The sequence below is a fragment of the Aricia agestis genome, chromosome Z, assembly GCF_905147365.1.
Source record: "Aricia agestis chromosome Z, ilAriAges1.1, whole genome shotgun sequence".
Taxonomy (NCBI): Eukaryota; Metazoa; Arthropoda; class Insecta; order Lepidoptera; family Lycaenidae; genus Aricia; species Aricia agestis.
Window position 1 is genome coordinate 14,580,857 of NC_056428.1, and position 23,459 is coordinate 14,604,315.

At 37.7% G+C, this 23,459-nt stretch overlaps 1 protein-coding gene across 3 annotated transcripts in view; it reads left to right on the forward strand.

Annotated features, from left to right (window-relative positions):
* LOC121738477 (calcium-transporting ATPase type 2C member 1) overlaps nt 1-23,459 on the forward strand; it is a 54,874-nt gene that overhangs the window by 18,491 nt on the left and 12,924 nt on the right. For all 3 annotated transcript variants that reach the window (XM_042130545.1, XM_042130544.1, XM_042130546.1), the window contains exons 4-14: nt 1,974-2,130; nt 2,428-2,686; nt 4,766-5,003; nt 5,328-5,459; nt 8,650-8,816; nt 9,432-9,577; nt 10,127-10,329; nt 10,775-10,954; nt 11,299-11,396; nt 11,762-11,849; nt 12,190-12,319. In XM_042130545.1, coding sequence (XP_041986479.1) covers nt 1,974-2,130; nt 2,428-2,686; nt 4,766-5,003; nt 5,328-5,459; nt 8,650-8,816; nt 9,432-9,577; nt 10,127-10,329; nt 10,775-10,954; nt 11,299-11,396; nt 11,762-11,849; nt 12,190-12,319 — 1,798 coding nt within the window. The remainder of the gene's footprint in view (nt 1-1,973; nt 2,131-2,427; nt 2,687-4,765; nt 5,004-5,327; nt 5,460-8,649; nt 8,817-9,431; nt 9,578-10,126; nt 10,330-10,774; nt 10,955-11,298; nt 11,397-11,761; nt 11,850-12,189; nt 12,320-23,459) is intronic.

The following is a 23,459-nucleotide window of genomic DNA, read 5'->3' on the forward strand; positions in this document are numbered from 1 at the left end:
GAAGAGCTGCAGGTGCGTTGCCGGCCTTTTAAGAGGGAATAGGGTAATAGGGGAGGGTAGGGATGGGAAGGGAATACGGGAGGGTAGGGAAGGGAATAGGATAGGGGATTGGGCCTCCGATAAACTCACTCACTCGGCGAAACACAGCACAAGCGCTGTTTCACGCCGGTTTTCTGTGAGAACGTGGTATTTCTCCGGTCGAGCCGGCCCATTCGTGCCGAAGCATGGCTCTCCCACGTATAAAGTTTACCTAAAAATACCACAATAAAGGAGTGAGCACATTGAGACGGGCTGTGCCGGGGCTCAGCGTGCTCAGCGTGCCGCAAAAATCCGCCTCCATACAATTTGTATGGAAGCGGATGCGCGTATCGCTCACTGTGTCGGGGCGCGGCGGATTGCCGTCAAATGATGATGATGATGAATGTAATTTGCATAGTAGCATATGATTTTAGTTCTAAAACAGCGACTAAACCCCCAAACTTGTATCTATAAGGAATCCGGAGTTCTCTTAGTATCTTCTGAACCATAGTATACCTTGGTGCAAAGTCTTGCGTTTTGGTAGCATATGCTTAGCTACTTCTTATAAAACCAAAATCATCATACGTTTCCATATAAATTTTGAGGAGTTCCCACGATTACTCATGGATCCCATCATCAGATCACCACTTTTGTGAAAATGGGACCAAATTGGAGTGAAACCTAATATAACAACACAAAAATTTTGAAAATCGATTCTCAAACGGCGGAGTAATCGTTGAACATACGGAAAGAGGAAGTCGGTTAAAAATTCATGAACGCATATTTTATAATATTATTAGTATGGTCTTCGATTATGTTTTTAATATCGTTTACATGTGAATGGCAATTTAAGTATACATTCCAATGATCGTGTGTCGAATCGATGTAAAGTGAACATCTGTCACGCCACTATCACGTGTCACGCGACACGCAATTATACGCCGTATTAACCTCATTGATTGTATGTAATTGAGACGGGAATCGCGTGGCATGCTCTCAGAGGTTCCCAATCTTTTTCAGCCTGCGGCGCAGTTACACGTCACAATATTTTGTCATGGCGCCCTACTCTACCTATAGCTATTACAAAAAGATACATAAATAAACACCCGTAACGATTATAGTAAGGTTAAGCAGGTGAATAGTAAAGTAATAAACAAATATTTAATCATCTACCGACTTTCCATTAATACTTATTATCATAATATTATAATTTTATTTTATAATATTTGTGGTTTTGGATAATGATGAAGGATACACTCACGGCGCGCGGCGCACCAGGGCGCCGCGGCGCACACTTTGGGTACCCCTAATCTAGATAGTTCTATAATGGTGTTTTTGAATGAACGAAAACCACATGGAAAACCACGATTGTTGACAATCTAAAACCTTATACCTAAATATACGTAGGTACATAGAGATATTGTTTCCATAGCACAATTTTTCATCTTTAGCATCGCAAGATATTTTAGAATCGACAAGCGAGCAAAATTAGGTTCTTAATGCATATAATTATACACTAGGCGGCCCTTAGACACTATAATATGTTCGTGACACATAGGTACATAATGTTATGTGTCTAAGGGCCGCTTTCAGAGAGAATTCATGATTCCTTCTCTGCATATATTTATTTGTAGTTTCTGTCAAACTTTTTATTAAATTGAAGTTTAATAATCATCAAATGACAGATACATTTAATAGTTCAGTGCGTATGACTATCAATTAAAAAATTGAGTATTTTTTAACACGCTTTTATTTATTTGGGCCGTATGTATGTAACGGAATCTTTAAGCACGATTTTTACCTATCTCCAGTAGTCCAATTTAATCGAAACTTTGCATACGTATTAAGTGCTAATGACAATGCAATAAGTTGTTAAAAGTTTTGAAAGAAAGCAATTTTTTTGAAAAAAAAAGCGTGATTTTTTAGTTTTTTAAAACTATTATTTTTTATCTCAGGTTCGGCCGTGGTCAGCATATGCATGCGTCAGTACGACGACGCGATCTCCATCACTGTGGCCATCATCATCGTCGTCACCGTCGCATTCGTCCAGGAGTACCGCTCCGAGAAGTCGCTTGAGGAGCTCAACAAGCTCGTGCCGCCGACATGCAACTGGTACTGTCTCTCTCTAGCTTATTGTAATCTGCAAAAGTCTATCTCTTTCTCGTGAATACTGACAGGTTTGTAACGCCTCTTTCGGCAGCAATTACTCCCAACTACACTCGAAAATAGTTATTATGCACTCGTAAATTTATTAAGCACTAATTAGTGTTAGGATAAGTGCATAACAATTGATAATCTATTGTGCCTGCGATACCCACGATGGAGGTGTTAAGCGACTCAAAACTTACCTTTATTTTACTTCCTACGCAACACGTGTTTACCTTTATTAACAATGGAATATTTTTCCAGCTTACGCGAAGGCAGTATCGAACACTTCCTCGCCCGGAACTTGGTACCGGGCGACGTTGTTCATCTCGAAGTTGGTGACAGGGTACCAGCAGACCTTCGGCTATTCGACACCACAGACCTGGCCATAGACGAGAGCTCCTTCACGGGAGAGACAGAACCGGCAGTGAAGACCACAGTGCCCAACATGGCGACCGCTGGCAGGGTTAACAAGGACAATGTTGCGTTCATGGGCACTCTAGTCCGTTGCGGTAATGCCAAGGTTAGTAATGGAGAATGAGGCGTTCATTCTCTATGGTTGAAAAAGCTTGTTAAAGATGCAGCTGGCTGTCAAGACGACAGTGCCAAAAATGGCAACAGCTTGCTAGCTGTTGTATTCATGGGCACATTGGGCAAAATGCCAAGATTAGTTGTGTGGTGATGCGTTACTCGCCATGGTAGAAGATACGAACTCGAAAGGTCAAGTTATTTCTTGAGCCATCTACTTTAATGACATGGTTTTGTCATAATATTATGTCCATACAATATTATCGGAGTAAACTGAAATAATTATGATGATACATTGTCCTTGGGTTGTCAATGACTATAATAAACATCAATTTAGCTTGTATTATACGAGGGCTGCTATTTATGTATCCGGAACTGGCCACTTACAAGAACAATATTTAAAAAGTAATTACAACATTTGAAAATAGAACTCTTTGGTTGAAGAATACATTTTGTTTCATGTGACTGTCAATTATTTTTCCATTGTTGCGTCATTTTGAAAATTGCGTGTCTTCATTTGCCATGGATTTAACGCGTGAACATTTTCGTGCAATGATTTACTACGATTTTCGGCGTGGGCTAAATCAACAACAGTGCTTTATTCAACTCACCGCAACTTTTGGAGATGAAGCACCATCAAAAACCACTGTTTATCACTGGTATAGTGAGTTTAATCGTGGGCGGTCTATGCTCACGGATGAAAATAAAGAAGGTCGCCCAAAAACAGCTGTTGTCCCACAAAATATAGATGCTGTGCGGGAACTAATAATGCGTGATCGTCATGTTACATATCGCGAGATAGAGGCGTCCTTAGGCATAAGTATGACGAGCATACATAAGATATTACACGAACATTTGGCTGTAAAAAAAATATGTTCGCGTTGGATTCCGCACAACTTGACAATCGATCAAAAACGGGCTCGTGTCGATTGGTGCAAAAAAATGATTAAAAAATACAACCGTGGTACGTCAAAAGCCGTTTATAATATCTACACAGGTGATGAATCTTGGATCTATGCATATGACCCCGAAACTAAACAACAGTCAACGGTGTGGGTGTTCCAAGATGAGCCGAAACCAACAAAAGTTACTCGTGCAAAAAGTACTTTGAAGCAAATGGTCGCCTGTTTTTTTGGAATTAATGGACATGTGGCTACAGTGCCATTAGAGAATCGTAAAACGGTTAATTCTGAATGGTATACGACCATTTGTTTACCAGAAGTCTTTGAAGAAATAAGAAAGGACAACCGACAACGCAGAATCATATTACATCACGACAATGCTAGCTGTCACACCTCAGCTGAAACAACTCAGTTTTTGGAGGGTCAAAAGATCGAATTGACTGGTCATCCGCCGTACAGCCCTGATTTGGCACCTAACGATTTCTTTTTATTTCCATACGCGAAGAACAAATTACGTGGTCAACGTTTTTCGAGTCGCGAAGAGGCTGTTGATGCGTTCAAAATGCACGTTTTGGAGATACCTCAATCAGAATGGAAAAAGTGCTATGAAAATTGGTTCCAGCGTATGCAAAAGTGTGTCGATCATCGCGGCGAATATTTTGAAAAGCAATAAAACCATATTAAATGATATATGTTTGTTTCTTTTTTTAATTCCGGATACATAAATAGCAGCCCTCGTACTGCCCAAATAACAGCAAATTACTTTAGATTAAATTAAATTGAGTATAGAGAGGATTTTGTAATTTGTTTAAGAAACAGAAAATAATTATACTTTTCAGTCATTTTTAACGATGCGACGTCAATCCGACATAATATGACGTCACGTAAATTTTTTAGTAGGTACTTAAACTAAGTTCTTACCAGACTCATAAACTTTTAACATAATATTATACATAAACTTTTTAACTGTGTAAACGATAGTTACAAGTCTAACGGCCGTACTCAATAACTTATGGTGATTAAGCTTCATTTCAATGAAGAGTTTGACAAATAATAATGTATGGGGCTTATTTCAACATTTTCATTTAATTACAGTTAAGTAATTAACATTCGTCTCCGAGTTCGGCAGTAATGTTCTTCTGTTCTTTGAACTATTCAAATATTCCTTACAGGGCATCGTAGTGAGCACGGGCGAGCGCTCCGAATTCGGGGACATCTTCCGCATGATGCAGGCCGAGGAAGCCCCGAAGACGCCTCTCCAGAAGTCCATGGATACCCTGGGGGCCCAGCTGTCGATGTACTCTTTCTGCATCATCGGGTTCATCATGGTCACTGGGTGGCTGCAGGGCAAAGCGCTGCAGGAGATGTTCACCATTGGTGTCAGTTTGGCCGTCGCTGCTATTCCTGAGGGTTAGTGTTTAACTATTTTGTTGACTTTAATGTGACAATGAATGTGCTGATGATAATTTTATCTAATCAGCATCAGCTCGCTCATTTCACTTGGTACCACCTACTGATTAATTTGGTCGCAGTTGGTTACCGCTCCTAACAGGAGTTGTAGAGGTGAGAATATTAAAATGAAAGCTTTAATACATTTCGATTATGATTAATAGCACCTTTCAAACAAGGAAACTGAATTAAAATCTGTTTATTAATTTTGCACAGACATTACACGCATCCACAGACAGTGTAATTCACATATTTTATGCTTATCGTCCTCGATTTGGTTTTCAGGTCTACCTATCGTAGTCACAGTGACCCTAGCTCTCGGTGTTATGCGGATGGCGAAACGTAACGCGATTGTCAAGAAGTTACCAACTGTTGAGACTCTGGGCTGTGTTAATGTCATATGCAGTGATAAGACAGGTAATGTGATACTACAATACTAAACATTGCAATTTGCATGTCATGTACATATGCATTTAAAGATTCCATTTCAATATCAGATAGGTATTATCTCGATTACGGAACGATTGCGAACGTGTAGAATTATAATAAATCTATATATTAATACGTGAGCCAAAAACTTTGTATCCCTTTTGACGAAAAATGGGGAAATTATATGGTGAAGGAGTGCATCGAGCTAATATTATTTTGAAATTATGCTTTATCATATATTTTTTTTACAAATAAAACATTACACACAACACACACACTAGGAAAAATGACAGATTTTTGAGTGACAAGCCTTATTTAATACGAATTACAGGTATGACAGGTGACATAAGTACACAAAATAATATTGTCAATTGAGAACGTTGACATTATAAAGATCCCACCCAGTATAGGTTCATATCTAGGCAGGTTAAATAGAAGTTGTTAGTTCGATAGTTGTTATTTTAGTTATAGCATGTGGTAACAGATGGCACTGTACAAATTTTGTAATCCGCTACATCGCGCTATCGAAAACCTAATGTGAGCCTATATAAGCCTGAGTCAGTTTCGAATAAACCGAGTTCCAACAGCAGTGTGGTGGTTTCATTGAGGTTACCCTACGCAGCAACATATGGTGCCGAAACCCGGGAACTAAGTGAGTAAGTGTAGCGGACAGTGAAGAAGTGAATAGTGAGTGCGGCGGATAAGGTAAGAACCTAGTGAATAGTGAGTGCAGTGGACAGGACCCAAGTGAGTAGTGACTAGTGAGTGCAAGTGACAGGACCCTCGGATTGCAGTGACAGGGACGCTCGGATTGCATTGACAGGAGATTCGGATTGCAGTGAGTAATACGTGCAAATGACAAGAAAATTGGATCGCAGTGAGTACTAGGTGCAAAGGACAATAGACCGTAAGTGAGCAGTAAATAAGAGACTCTTCAAATTAACTTGCTTGCTTGCTTGACTTGGACTTGTAAGTTGTATTCAGAGCTGTGCGAATTGTCAGATTCTGCGAAGTATATGACAGTTGTATTGGCATTAAGCGATTGGCATAATGGAGTCACTTTTGCTATACTCCACTCGGGCTAACTTGTCGCTAGCGGTCATTGACTCCCTGTCAAAAACTTGTCATTTTCCATATAAACCGCGATTGACAATGAAGTGTCGGATGTTATCAATCGTGGTTTTATATGGAAAATGACAAGATTTTGACAGGGAGTCAATGACCGCTAGCGACAAGTTAGCCTGAGTGGAGTATAGAACAAGAAGAAATCAGTACACAGTAGAAAGGTTTTACTAACTATAAAAAAACAGCCAAAGATAAATTAAATTCGATTTATATAAACAATAGATTGGAAATTTTAGAATCATTATGGACGAAATTTAGAGAAAATTAAGATTGCGAATACTGCATCTAAGGCCGAGAGATTACAGACACCTTATTTCATAGAAGAGTGGTATGATACTGTGGAAGTAACATACAGCGAATATAAATGTAGATTAAAGTTAGACATGAGTAAGTTAGAAGTGAGATAAGAGATGCACCTGCGATGTCTGCATGTAACCAAAGCTGTAATCCCGCAAAGCCTGAGGTTAAATTACCTCAAATCCAGCTTCCCACATTTTCGGGAGCATACGAAGAGTGGCAAAGCTATCACGATATGTTCTTGTCGCTCATCCATAACAATGACTCTTTAAGTGCTGTGCAAAAGATGCATTATTTGAAGTGCGGCTTAAGAGGCGAGCCTGAGATGAGATGCTATTGCGAAGTATGACTACTACCGAATCAAATTGTACAGAAGCTTGAGATAAATTAGTTAAGCGATACAGCAATAAGATATATATAATGCGAATGAGGTTATGATAATTTTTAAACAAAAAATTTAAACCGACTTCCATAGTAAACTGCCTCTAAAAAGTATGAAATAATAATTCTTACTCTAACTAACTAAATTTTAGAAGCTGGTACCGACTTCAAAGTGATAAAGATTGAGTAAAGATATAGTTGAGGCTTAGGCCAGTCCTATAAAGGGCACTTAAATAGAGTAAGAATAATTATTTCATACTTTTTAGAAGTAGTTTACTATGGAAGTCGGTTTAAATTTTTTGTTTAAAAATTAATTATTTTTCTCTTTTTAGCTATCTCCTTTAAGCATATTATTACGTAGTCACTTGTGGATTGTATTTTATATATTACTAGCTGCCCGGCAAACGTTGTTTTGTTATAAAATGATTTTCCCTGTTTTTCTGCTTTTTTCTAGAAGTTTTTTTTCTGATTTTTTTTCTATAGACCTCACGGAGCCCAAGACGTTTCCAACGAATGCAAAACCGTAGAAATCGGTTCGTGCGTTCTGAAACAACGGGAAAACCCGACTTATTTTTATATATTGACTTATTTTTATATATTAGACTAGCTGTTGTCCGCAACTTCGTGAGCGTTAGCATAGTATAATTATAACGGAGATGGATAAATTTCTCCTTTTTATAGTCCCATTATGTAATAAGCAACATTTCCAGAAGTTGGAGGGGGTTTGGTGGGGCAAGGTTAACACTAACGACGTGACAGCATTTACAAGAGAGAAGGGGGGGGGGGGGGGGTTGGGGGGGGCACAGCCCCCCCAAGTCAGCCTGGGGCTGAAGGGAAGTCAGTTTCGAATAAACCGAGTTCCAACAGCAGTGTGGTGGTTTCATTGAGGTTACCCTACGCAGCAACAAGCCTATACATACGAATTATACTCTTTTATTTATGGTTGAAGTCTGTTGACAACAAGGTGACAAATTGAAAATGGATTATAGTTTTTTTTTTATTGAATCTTAGATACTATTAGACAATGCTTACATGGCCAGTCTGAGATCAGCTAAGTCCCAGAGACAATAGTTGCAAAAATATTATATAGCAATATTTTTTTACAAAATATAGGTAGTAGTCGAATTTCGACCATTGGGCGATCTCTAGTATGTATAATTCCATCATGATACGGGGCCTACTTAAATTATACTGTAGATTCAATAATAGTTGTAGATACTGCAGTCATCATTACCCAACGTGAACATGGGCCTTGACAAGTTCGTACAAGCACTTCGTACAACACAACACTAACCAATCAACAATGCTGTTGAATAAATAAACTCCTATCAGAAACTTTTAGAAAACGGGCCTTACTTCTCAATTAACCTTCCAGGTACCCTAACCAAGAACGAGATGACAGTCACCACTCTATCCACGTCGGGCGGTCACATAGCGGAAGTGACGGGTACGGGGTACAACGCGCGCGGCGACGTGCAGCTGCGAGCGTACAAGGGGCGGGACTTGGACGTCGCGCGGATGGGCGTTAACAGCATGCTCGAGGTTGGTCGATATATATACTCTCACAAATACGATATGACAGTCACCACTCTATTCACGTCGGGCGGTCAGATAGCGGAAGTGACGGGTACAACGCACGCGGGACGCACTAGAGGTCGGTTGGCCTTCTTGCGCCAGTCTGAGAGCCGGCCCTCAGACACACACTATTTCTCACCGTAGGACCGAGAACGTAAACTGCGCCCTAGTGGCAAAAAATCATTACCGAATAAAAAATAGCACGCTGCGCTCCAAAACAGGTGTTAAAGACGTCGGCATAAAATCTGCAAAATTAAAGTGGGACTGGGCGGGTCATACCAGCCGCATGCATCCTGACCGTTGGGCAAAGGTCACCACAGAGTGGGTAATAGAGGACGGACGACGCCACCATAACGGCCTCGAAAAAGATCGCGAGATGAACTGGATGCCTACAAGCCAGGCTGGCCTACGGTGGCGTTGGAACGAGACAGATGGAAGACCTTGGGGGAGGCCTTTGCCCAGCAGTGTGGTAGTATAGGATCGTAAAAAAACAATTATTAACGAACCATATTACAGTATCGTCAATAATAATTGAACACCATATGTTACTTTAAATAATAACCATAATTAATCTATTTACAGGTGGCGATACTGTGCAACAACGCTGTGATTCGTGACAACACGTTATACGGTCAGCCCACAGAGGGCGCTCTTCTCGCCTGCGCCATGAAAAACGACATGCCCGACCTCAGGGAACAATATACGAGACTCAATGAGATACCCTTCAGGTGAGAGGGATGAAATCGATTATTTGTATAGATTTTGTAAAATTAATGGGGAAAGTTGGGGGATCATTTTCACTTAATTTTGTGTAGCAAACTATCAATGTCAGGCAGTCACAGATATTCAGGAGATCAAAGAAAATATTTACTTAACTACTCGCAGTTACTAAACAGTTGTTGAAAATAACGCTTTCTATCTCTTCGTAAGTTTCATTTGCGTTGAATGACTCAAGTATAATAATAACAAATTGACCAAGGCTCTTGTATTTTCATTGCCACACTTTTTAATGTACACTGTTGTACCGAGAAATAATGTAATCCTGGCCGTGTTCGTCGGCGTAATTTTTAGCGCATTCGCTGCAAAACCTAGTAATTGCGCATGTCCAAATCATGTCATGCCATGGCAACGACAACTGTTTACGACTTGACATTTAACCCAATTGCAATTTGTTGGTGGCGTTGCAATGAATAAACCAGTGGGAGAGCCATGCTTTGGCACATTGCATATACAAAGAATTTAATTCTATAGTTATTATACGTTATTTATCATTTCAGTTCCGAAACAAAGATGATGGTTGTGAAATGTGCACCAAAGTTTCCCGACGGGCGACTTAAAGAAGAAGTATTCGTGAAGGGAGCAATTGAGAAAGTCCTACCTCTGTGCACCACGTACATAGATAGTGCGGGCAACTACGCACCAATGACTGAGGAGAAACAGAAGGATTTCCTCAATGAGGCCTACAATATCGCTAGAATGGGTAAGGGTTAAGATTTTGTTTCACAAACGTTGAAATAGTTGTGTCGCTGCATATTAGTAAAAGTTAAAGTTAAGTAAAAGTTAACATAATATGTTTTGTTTATGATCTTAGTGTATTGTCAGATTTACACGGCTACAGACACGCATCTATATACGATCTACTGCATATTATAGATTTGTTGGAAAACCGAAAATGTATGGTGATATGCGCGCGATATAAGAACGTTATTCCGTTTTAGGTGCAAGTATATTGCGACAATGTTGTGTCGTGGAACACTTATCTTCTATACATTGTATGTCAATTAAGCATGTTAAAACTACGTGGCAGTGCGACTACGCGTCACGGCCTCACCTTATTATTACGGAACTTACCGCGTCGCTACATTGTAGTCTGTAGTCTCGCCTTCACTGTCCACTTATCATTCATGTAATAATTATATGTACAGGTCTACGCACGATCGCATTATGCCGCGGTGCGAGCGTGTCCGCGTTAGTGTACACGGGCGCGTGTGGCGTGTGCGACCCGCCGCGGCCGGGCGCGCGAGACGCCGTCGCCGCGCTACGCCGCGCTCGCGTCTCTGTCAAGATGTTGACCGGCGACGCTAAACCCACCGCGCTCGCTGTCGGTACGTACTATGTTGTCAGGGTAAAAGGGATAGAAACATTATATTACGTGCGAGAGAGAGAGACATATTCCGAGGCTGCGAAGCAAGTATCTACGCGGTCGCATTCGTTAACAAATTATCGCGCTTTCCCCCCCCCCGAAACATTACTATTTTTCTAGGAACTTATAGTAAGCTCGCATAGTAAGCTGTAAGTTTGATAACTGCAATCGAATGTAGATAAAATGTAAATAATGTAAATAACTTGAGGCATTTCTGAAGGGAGATAGTGTGATTTCCAAAATATTCTTAAAGTATCACATACGACATGACATGATACGTTGAATATGTTCAATATCTCGTTGCAGCTCAAATGGTGGGCCTCGACGTGGCGCAGTCTCAGGCATTGTCCGGTGATCAGCTTGACTCCATGACAGACGAGCAACTAGACTCGGTCATCGACTCTGTAAGTATATACTATGTAGCGCGTATATGTCCCGCACAACTTGAAGATGGCTCAGTGATACTGAAACGGGCAAATAACGTGATAATGTTTGATCGTTGTTCTACCAATTACGCTAAAAACGATACCATGAATGAAGCAATTACGCTGATGATACGTATCGTTAATCAATTAATTCCACCAAATGCATATTCTCCTTACATTTTTACCAGCGATTTGAAGTTAGAAGAAGAATTTGAGTTATACGAGACTAACTTTTATTTTAATTTTACTTATTAAGTACACATACAGTCTTCTCCTTACTGTAGTCTGTAACGTAACTCTAATTTTTGATAATGATGTTTCTTTAAAATACCCTTAACTTTCAGGTGAGCGTATTCTACAGGGTAACACCAAAACATAAGCTTTCGATTGTGAAGTCTCTGCAGCGACTGAAATATATTGTTGGAATGACGGGTAAGTACTTAGTATTAAATATTAATACATTTTACTAATTTATAATTGCAACAATCGGTCATTTTGTTACTATGTTATATACTACTTTTAATTACAAACTAATTTATATGGCATCAAATTAGTAACCATTTTTGCCACTATTTGGATACCATAAAAATTGAAGTTAAGAGTGCCTTCATGGTGAGAAGTGACAAAAACTTGTACTTTCACCACTCACAAGTCAGAAGGCGTTAACTTTTTTTTAATTAGCATCATGACAGCGTCTTTAGTGCCAAATAATAGTAACTAAAACTTACATTCGGCACTTTGAGCACTTCTTATAATATAATATTTTCCCCAGGCGATGGTGTTAACGACGGCGTGGCACTAAAGCGAGCGGACATCGGCATCGCCATGGGCCGCAACGGCACCGACGTGTGCAAGGAGGCCGCCGACATGATACTAGTCGACGACGACTTCGCCACCATCATGTGAGTGAGAAAGATAGAGATGGTGTCTGTTGTCGGGGAGACAGAGCGCGGAAATGATAAAAAAAAACTTGTCATCGAATGTGACCGCAATGGTTGCGTACGTAAACGTTCTTACGTGCGTGCGCATGATTCAATTCGTCGTGTAGGTCCAGCGGCAACCATACATTTAATGCCTTATGCCTTTGTTAAATAGTTCGCATCTATCAATTTACTCGGTATAGTGCATACAGCATAATGCATATTCTACAATAATCACTACTTTCTCTGCTTCCATTTGTCACAGCCAGCGACCACATAGCCTCTAGACGCCTAATGCAAGGCGAATACTTTCAGACAATATGTAAGACTTATAGGTCTTACTTAAAGAAAACTTGCCTACAAATATTAAAATATACTCGGCCCAAACTCCTGCTCAACAAAAATACTTTTCAAATATAAAATCTGAACTTGCACAAAGAATAAAAAACGGCGAGAAGGACATCACTATTAAGTATGTTAATAACGTTCCCACTATTGTTAAGAGTACTCCAAAAAACCCGAATCAATAACTCCGAATAATTATAAATTGCCTAGTACAGTAACTCACCAAATTGTCAACGATTATCAAGAGATCAAGCTAAACAAATCAATTCTTTCGTTTCTTTATTTAAATGCACGAAGTCTGCGTAAAAGGGGAAAACTGGACGAGCTCAGATGTATTTAAGAATCTATACCGGCTACCGTACACCTTATCTTAGTAACAGAAACCTGGATACAGAATGAAGACCAAGCTCAACAATTGCATATAACGAACTACACCCACTACTACAATTATAGGACTGATTCGGGAGGTGGAGGAGTGTCGGCCTATGTGCATAACAACCTGACGCATAGTTTAACTAAAACCCTTTATGAGGATGGAAACAATTACCTTTGGATATACTTATGTAAATTCGACTTAAATATTGGAGTTGTATACAACCCTGGATACACGAATATTACAAAATTTTTGGATTCATATGACAATCAACTACAAGAACATAAAAGAACTATTGTTTTTGGCGATTTCAATATTGACTTAATGTCAAAAAGTAATACCTTAAATAGGTATAAGCAAATAATTAATCAATCAGGCCACATTTTCCTAAACAAAATATGCAGTAAATATTGTACCAGAGAGGGACCTACCAAGAAGTCGATAATTGACCATATCAGTACTAACTTAATGAAAGAAAGCTTCCATATGACTCTGATCAACAGCTCGATGTCTGATCACAAGCAAATTTTCTTACAACTAACAAGATATAAGCCCCCTCCAAAAACATATTATAACTATGAGTGGATAGACTACAAAAACCTAAAAGAATCAACAGAAACAGATAGTTTTCAATATGTTGCTGATAACTACAATGATTTTGAAGAACAACTAAAATATCACATACAGAAAAATAAAAAGAATAAAAGGAAGTTACTTAATAATTTACGTGATGACTGGATTGATATAGATATTATAAACATGATAAAGGAGCGAAATTATCTCTGTAGCAGTATACATCAAAACGAAACGAAAAACAAATTGAAGCGAAATTTAAAGAAGTTAAATCCTCAGTAGCTAAGCTAATACAAGAAAAAAAGAATTCGTACTACAATAAACTATTCAAAAACTGTTCTAGTAATCCAAAGAAAATGTGGTCACTTGTTAATAACTTAACGAATAATAAAATTGTAAAAAGCTATGTTCCTTCAAAGATTATAATAAATTCTAAAACAACTACCAATTTAGATGAGATTTGCGAAATTTTTAATCACTACTTCTCTACTATAGGATCACAACTTGCAGAACAAATACCGAAAAAGTACCACGCTGGACTTAGCTCTTCTAATTTTAATGAATTAACCAATCATGAACTTTGTGAACTATCTTTGTGTACTGAGCAAGAAATTCTTACTATTATTAAAAACCTTGATTCTAATACGAGTTCCGGTATTGATAAAATAAATACTAAAAGTATAAAATGCCTGAAAGACCATATTTGTGATAAATTAGCTAGATGTTTCAATAAATTATTAATAGATGGTGAATTTCCGGACAGTTTAAAAATTGCTAAGGTAACGCCTATATACAAATCTGGACCCAAAACAGACCCCGGAAATTATCGCCCAATTTCAGTGCTGCCGGTACTATCAAAAATTCTTGAAAAAATTTTACACTCGCGACTATCCAATTATCTTGACTCCTTTAAATTTATTTCGCAAAGGCAATATGGTTTTAGAGCAAAAAGTAGTACTACGGCAGCTATAATCGATTTAGTAAATAAAATAAAAGATAATATAGATAAGAAGAACATAGTGTTAGGAGTTTTTATCGATTTAAAAAAAGCCTTTGATACTGTTAGTCATGAATTACTAATACAGAAACTGAAAGCTATTGGCATAAAAGGCAATGCATTAAAAATGTTTGAATCATACTTAAAAAACAGACTACAAATAGTAAAAATTGATAATTCCTACAGTAAGCCCCATCCTAAATCCCACAAGCAATTTAAAGACAAATTAATGTCGCCAAAACATGCTACATTATATTTAGCCCGAGAAACAAAATAATTTCAGCTCATGACTCACTAATTATAGACAATACTCCTATTATAGAAAAACACAGCGAAAAATACTTAGGCTTGAGAATGGATAGGCGTCTTACCTGGAACAATCAAATAGATACCATAATTAATAAGTTATCATCTTTGATAGGCTCACTAATTAAAATAAACCAATGTATTCCAACAAAACTGCGCTTTACTATTTACAACTCCCTAGTTAAATCTCACCTTCTATATCTTACTGAGGTTTGGGGCAGTGCAAATAAAACGAAATTAAATAAATTACAGAGACTCCAAAATAAAATTGTAAAAATAATATTTCGATACCCATATTTTACACCAACAACCCAAATTTACAGCGAAACTAAAATTATGAACTTAAAACAACTATATACTTACAACACCTGTATATTAATTAGAAAAATAATCGATGGTAAAATCCAAAGTGAATTATCTTTTTCTGTAAAATCCCAAACGACTAGCCGAAGTATAAGACGCCCTAATTTATTAGTTTTACCCAAAATACGTACTAACTATGCCAAAAAAAGCATCACTTTTGAGGGAGCACAGCTATATAATAGTTTACCCGACCACCAGTTTTAAGCACCAGCTGTCTAAGCATGTCATTGAACACTGTTAAATCTAAGAATGTTAAAATCTTTGTATCCTTTCCTCAGTATTTAACTTTAACAATGAATTATGTTTTATCTGTTTATTGCATAAACTTTTGTACTTAGTAATATTGTAAGTTCGAACTGTACTGATGATATAAATAATTAGTATTGTTAATGTCTTGTTCTCATGTAAGTGGATATTGTATCTTTAATGAGAATAAATTCTTTAAACCATACTTTAGATAATGATAGCGAAATCTGTCTTAGTATCGACCACATCCGTGACCCATGTACATCTCGTGCGTTTCATACAAAATATTTTTTTTTTACTGTCAAGAATCAATTTATTCAGAGCTCAAATTACACTGGTCTGAATCCATGACGAAAGCATTTGACATAAGTCATATCCCTTTCTATCAAATACAAATTAGTAATGCTTATCCTTTCTTCCGTTATCGTCACGCGTCACTAGTGATGTGATACCAACCATGGGCGTACCCAGGTTCTGGGCCAGGGGGGGCAAATTACCCAGGTTATAGGCCAGGGGGGGGGGGGGGGTAAATCAGATTTTTCATAAGCTAGGTGTTACAAAGAATAAAAAATAATAAATTTTAGTTGTAAAAATATTGTACTCGTATTGCAAACAAATGGCAAAAATTCGTATTCTTAATTTTTATAGATAAAAGTACTAGATAATATACTTAGTAGGGACGTCAACATGATCCAGGGGGCGGGCAGCTGCCCCCCCCCCCCCTGCCCCCCTCGGTACGCCCATGATACCAACTATCTTTCAGAGATATATTTTTTTTAATCGAAAATCGAAACAAAGCGTGAAATGCTCAAGTCATTTTGAGTAGAACTGTTGTTAAACAACTGATTAATGATTATAATTTATAGCGTATAGCTATACGTGGGAGAGCCATGCTTCGGCACGAATGGGCCGGCTCGACCGGAGAAATACCACGTTCTCACAGAAAACCGGCGTGAAACAGCGCTTGCGCTGTGTTTCGCCGAGTGAGTGAGTTTACCGGAGGCCCAATCCCCTATTCCCTACCCTATTCCCTTCCCTTCCCTTCCCTTCCCTTCCCTTCCCTTCCCTTCCCTTCCCTTCCCTTCCCTTCCCTTCCCTTCCCTTCCCTTCCCTTCCCGTCCCTCCCCTTCCCTTCCCTTCCCTTCCCTTCCCTTCCCTTCCCTTCCCTTCCCTTCCCTTCCCTTCCCTTCCCTTCCCTTCCCTTCCCTTCCCTTCCCTTCCCTTCCCTTCCCTTCCCTTCCCTTCCCTTCCCTTCCCTTCCCTTCCCTTCCCTTCCCTTCCCTTCCCTTCCCTTCCCTTCCCATCCCTACCCTTCCCTATTCCCTCTTAAGGCGCAGACAGCTGCCAATTTGACATCTTTGTGCAGTTTTCTAGACGTATGTATTTCATTGATTGGCACAAAAAAAATATATGTGATTTTTGATTATATTTGGAAAAGCTTGTCCGATTTAAATAATAAAATAATGTACTCCTACTGGATGAAAAAAAATACCAAAGTCACATCTTTCGGGAACTTTAAACAGTTCTAACTAAAGTAATAATACAATCTATGCTTTAAAAATTTGTTTATTTGATACCTTTTACAAAAATCCAAAGATTGCCCGATTTAATTTTCGGCTCTGACATCTAGATTTCCCACAATATTTATTTTTCCTCTAACAAACGAAAAATGTATCCACGCTTCTGAGTGAACATTTCACATCTCTCTCTCTCGCATGAAAACCGACAGTGTTCGCTGAGGCGCGGTGCTATGTGGACGTGTGACGGATTTCGCTCTGCCGATATTGTGATTTTAGTGTAATTGAAGCGTTTAGTTCTTAAAATTTGTATATAGGTATTTCTCATTGTTTTATAGTATATTAAGTTTATTCTGTAAATATTTTTCTGTAAATATTTGCAATTATATTGCGCGTCTGTAAAAATGGGTGACAAGAAAAAGAAAAGACGTCCAGCAAAAAAGCGACAGCTTCGTGAAAGCCACAAACACATGATGGAAGTAAAAGTAAGTTCAATTTTATCTACTTTCTAGTTGCGTACGTCTTTATTAAAAAAACAACGAACAATTACGACCCCGAATCAAAATATTTCGTCACTCTCAATGTGTTTTAGGATAGCCAGGATCGTTGTGTCAAATAAAACATAAAAAAACTGTATTACGATTGATTACGATTTACGAAAATCCTCTAAGATTCGAACCATAGACCTTGGAAATTGACATAATAATGTTATCACAATCGTTGTGATAACATTATATCAATTTCCAATCGGCCTATGGTTCGAATCTTAGAGGATTTTCGTAAATCGTAATACAGTTTTTTATGTTTTATTTTATCACTGATAATAATTTTGCTTTGTATCTGAACATTTATGTTGGAGTTTTGCACTCCAAAATAAATGTTCAAAAAGTTAAAAAATCACCACTCATAAAGTTGATTATTTCGTTAGCCTAAATAAGTTTTAGCGTCGCGCGTCGGGGATCGTTCTGATAAATCAATATTCAATCGGTCTATGGATCGAGTTTCAGAGAATTTTCGTAATACTTTTTATGGTTTTTTTTATCACTATTAGCACAGAATAAATAATAGTACAAGTACTATAATTAGGTACCTACTATAAGTTCATTTTGCTTTGAATCTGAAGTTTTATTTAGGCCTTTATTATTTAATTTTTTATTTCAGGCGGCGGAAAACCATGGATAGTGCAATTATTGATAACCCAAACGAATCACCAAATGCCAATTCAGATCCAGCGGCAGGTAGTATGTTGGAAAGGTAATATAAGTTTATTTATCTACTTATTATAAGTTGTAACCAAACGTCCTTCACGACTACGAAACACAGCGCAAGGGCTGTTTCACGCCGGTTTTCCTGTGAGTCCGTGGTATTTCTCTGGTCGAGTCGGCCCATTCGTGCCAAAGCATGGCTCATTCATTGTATTTTTTATGATCCAGGGTATCTATTACAAGCCATTTTAGCCTTTTTATGATATTATTATGATTTAATTTTTTTCCAGTCGACCGAAAACGATGGAATTAGATAATAACACAGTGGAAAATGTAGCAAATGCCGATCGCAATATAGCGACGGGTAGTATTTTAAAAAGGCAAGTATATTTTTACAATTACGATAGGCTAGGTAAATATAGATATAATAAGTTTATTACTATTTGAGCGCGATGCGATTGCGCGATTCTTTCAGCTCTATTCAAGGACATGCTCCGTAAGGGCCGGGACACAAAATCACGGCACGACGACGCGACGTCGTACGGCGCCGGACCGTGTTTTTGTGTCCCGGCCCTAATAGGGTGCGGCTTCACTGCGGAGTAGGGGTGAGCGTTATTTCACGTCACTATAGTTACAATAACTAGCTACATACAGTAACCGAATAACTAGTTTCGAGTCGTATTTATATAGTAGAGTAGTGATTTTTGTAACGTTTTTATTGCATTGGGTGGTATGAAGTACCGTCGAGCGATCGTCGCGTTGTTTCGTTTGGAGTCGCAGCTAGCGCCCGCCGCCCACTGCACCGGTCGACCTAGCGAGCGACAGCGAGTTTGCTATAGTCCACGCGGAACTAGTTGGCCGCGCCGCCGGTATGTGAGCATACCGGCGGCGCGGCCAACTAGTTCCGCGCAGATTACCTAGCAAAAATATTAATTAGTTTATATCAATACTAATATTATAATTGGGAAGAGTTTGTTTGTTTGTTTGAACGCGCTAATCTCAGGAACTACTGGTCCGATTTGAAAAAAGGCTATAGGCTATAGGCCCGCGCGCGCGCCTCATCCCGGCGTCACCCCCTTTCATTCCCCCGCGCCGCGAGTGACCTTTCTGCAACGATTTTAAATGGCATAAAATATTGTCATTTAACAAAAAATAACACCCATTTTTTTGGTTAAATGGGCTCTCCTAATGATACCTAAGCCCTGCGGGGCTAAAATGCTAATATTTAGCAATTCCTCTCAATCAATTCAGCAAATGAATTGTCAAAACTGACAAATGTCAAATCAGTGCAAAAATACAAAAATGAATTGCAAGCAGAGTTGCATTTTGCGATATTAGAGAAATGAATCATATAATGATTCGTCTCATGATTCAACAAAGCGACCATTTTAGCCCCGCTGGAATAATTGGGCAGGAAGGTTTAATTGAGAATATTACTAGGTATGCCAAATTGCTTGAAATTTTGTCACAGTAAAGCCTGTATGTATACAAATACACTAGTTTTTGTTGCAGTCAAAAATACCTTGTAGTTTTGATTTTATAGGCATTCAAAGTTTCGAAAAATATCGATTCCCGCTAACAGTCCCGCGACCGCTTGTGACGTCATATCACAATTTTTCCGCGCGGGTCCTATACAATAAACGTGATTTTTTGCTCTATCTCAATAACGGCAACAGGTAGGCACTTGAAATTTTCACCGAGGCCTTAATTATATGTGTACTTTAATAATTAATTATATTATGTTACTAATCGGACTCACTTATGAATACACATACCGTTATAGTGCAAAATAGGCCAAAATTTGTGATTTTTGTATAAGCCCCCCTTAATTTTTTATTTTATTATAATATTATTATTGATTATTAAAGTACATATATAATTAAGGCCTTGATGAAAATTTCAAGTGCCTACCTGTTGCAGTTATTGAGATAGAGAAAAAAATCACGTTTATTGTATGGGGCCCGCGCGGCGAAATTGTGATATGACGTCACACCGTTACCGGGCGCCCGCGTCGTACAGTTACAACTTGTTTCGTCGGTTAAAAATCACATAACGACCCACCCCTACTGCTGCGGAGTGCAGCGTATTAGCCTAATAAATTTTTTAGTATACCTTTTTAATGAAATTAGAAGGCAAACGAGCAAAAGGCTTTTTTAAATATTGAGTTCTGTATAATTTTATCCTAATTCCCATTTCCCAATAATCGAAAAGTTTAGTAACATAATATAATATTATTATTAATTATTAAAGTACATATATAATTAAGGCCTTGATGAAAATTTCAAGTGCCTACCTGTTGCAGTTATTGAGATAGAGAAAAAAATCACGTTTATTGTATGGGGCCCGCGCGGCGAAATTGTGATATGACGTCACACCGTTACCGGGCGCCCGCGTCGTACAACTTGTTTCGTCGGTTAAAAATCACATAACGACCCACCCATACTGCGGAGTGCAGCGTATTAGCCTAATAAAATTTTTAGTATACCTTTTTAATGAAATTAGAAGGCAAACGAGCAAAAGGCTTTTTTAAATATTGAGTTCTGTATAATTTTATCCTAATTCCTATTTCCCAATAATCGAAAAGTTAATCATTTTAATTTATGAAATTTTGTGGTGATCCAGTTTTTAAACTGTTGTTAAATGTCGATGTCTCAAAGTATAAACTTACTTACAGGCTGGAAGAAAAAAGTACCCATGACACTGGACTATGTAGTTTGGAGGCTGAATGTGATGCTGAAAAGCTTATTGTTGAAACTGCACTTCCTCAGAAGAAACCTGATGTCGGAAGAAGAATAAGTGTTTCATATTTTTATAAGAGGTTGCAAGAAATTTCTCATCATGGTCCTCTTGGATGTGCTTTAACTGACATAGAACTAGTAGGTGAAAAGCAAGATGGCCTCAATTCAAAATTCACATTTCTATGCATACTTTGCAATCTAATATTGATAATTGATAGTGACTCAAATGAAGACCATTACATGCCTATCAATAATAATAAGGCAATATTCGTAACCTGAAATATGGAGCTGCCCTTGCACCTTATAAAACCAGGAGTGATTTTTGTCTATATTTAATTTGCCCTGTTTCTCTATTTTCCAAAATGTAACTTTTTGTTGTGTTATAGCAGCGTCTACTCCAATGTTATATGCTGTGATGGGACATTTAATTTCTAAAATAGTTTTTTCATCGCAAATTCCATCGGGCGTTGCTCCTAAAAATGGCAAGTCTGTATCTATAAATAGCCCGCAAGGCTTTACTTTAATTCCTTCTTGTAATTCTAAATCTCTTATTGCTTGTTTTTAATTTTCTTGGCCATGTTTGATAGAAGAAAGGAAGCTAAATTTTTTTTTATATAAAATGTCTTTTACTAGGTTAGCACTTGCAGTGTTGGGTCTTCTTTTTATCACCCGGCCAAAGTTTTCTAATAATTTTCTAATAACTTCATCATGATCACGCTTTGGGTCAAATTTGTGTCTTTGATGGGATATTTCGTATCAGTTTGTAAATTTTTAGCCTATTACAGAAGTTCCGAAGTAGGTGATTTCGGCATTCAATTTTCTCGACACAGGGTTTGTACGTGTTCCTTGTTGAGAGTTCACTGTAAAAGTAGCAGCGCTGAAAGACCTAATTTTTTTTTCTTTTGTATGGGGAAACTCGTGACACTTGCCCTTGCTCATAGAAAAGAAAAAAAAATCGTCTTTCAGAGCTGCTACTTTCACAGTGAACTCTCTACAAGGAACACGTACACACCCTAAAATATTATCACTTGTTTTTGTTACATAGCTGGGCATTAACTCGTTAATCCATTAATTAAAAATTAACGAAGTTAACATTTTGATTAACGGATTAACTTTTAAAAATATTAACGGACTGGTTAACTTCCGTTAATATGCAGAAGTCCGTTAATCGTTAATCCAATGCCTACTATTTACCGCACACGACGGTTCAGACGAAACAAAAATAATACTAGATATACATTTTCAGGCGCATGCGAGTGAGAAGATATTTGTTTCGTTTTATCATTTCATTACTCAGCGCCGATACTTATAGAAAGAGTGATTTGTTTATTGTTATTATAAATCATATTTTGCATGTTGATAAAGAAGAGTGCAGTATAATTTAGTTACCTAACTAAATTATACTGCACTCTTCTTTATCAACATGCAAATGATTTATAATAACAATAAACTATATCTATAATAATTATTGTATTGTAATTTCTACCTAGAATACAATAATTATAGAAGTATTTTGTTTTGTCCCTAACCAGTTAACTTCCAAAACCTTAAACCAACAGGTTTTGTATGTACAGTAACGCAATGATATAAGTTACAACAAGGCCATATTACACATATTAACGGATTAACGATTAACGTTAACTTGCGCTAATTCGTCCGCAGTGTAACGCTTTAACGTTTAACGAAGCTAACATTTTTTTTAACCGATTAACGAAGTTAACTATTTGATTAACGGTGCCCAGCTATGAATATATATATATATATATATATATATATATATATATATATATATATATATATATATATATATATATATATATATATATATATATATATATATATATATATAAATTATATTATGCATATTCAGTTGGTTTGAGAATCGGCTACTGGGTACTCTGGGTACTTTATATATTGATAAGTGCATTTGTTGAATAAATAGTAAATTATTATAACCTGAGACTGACGGCGACCATTAAGTTTGTGCGACGGGATAGCGATCAACGTTGCCATGGTGACATACTTACCTATTTACGGCCGTTCCCAATATTTGATCTATCTCTGGTTTTGCCCTACTAGAGATAGGAATAGCTCACAATTGACATAAAATATATGTCTCTAATGTCTAATGTGAGCTATTCATATCTCTAGTAGGGCAAAACCAGAGATAGATCATATATTGGGAACGGCCGTTAGTCACTTAATTAAAATAATAATACTATCGTAAATATAATATTATGGCAAAGCAACGTTTGCCGAGACAGTAAAAAACGATTCCTGAATTTTGTTTTATTTATTGCTGTACTTAAGTAATTGTAATTTTAAAGTAAATTGTAATGTAACAGAAAAAATGTTTATGAAAAAAATTGAATGTTTTTACGCAGTTGGGTTTTGTCATTATTTTATAATATAATAGGTATATTATAAAAGAATAACTGTGTTTTATTTACCATAAGTAA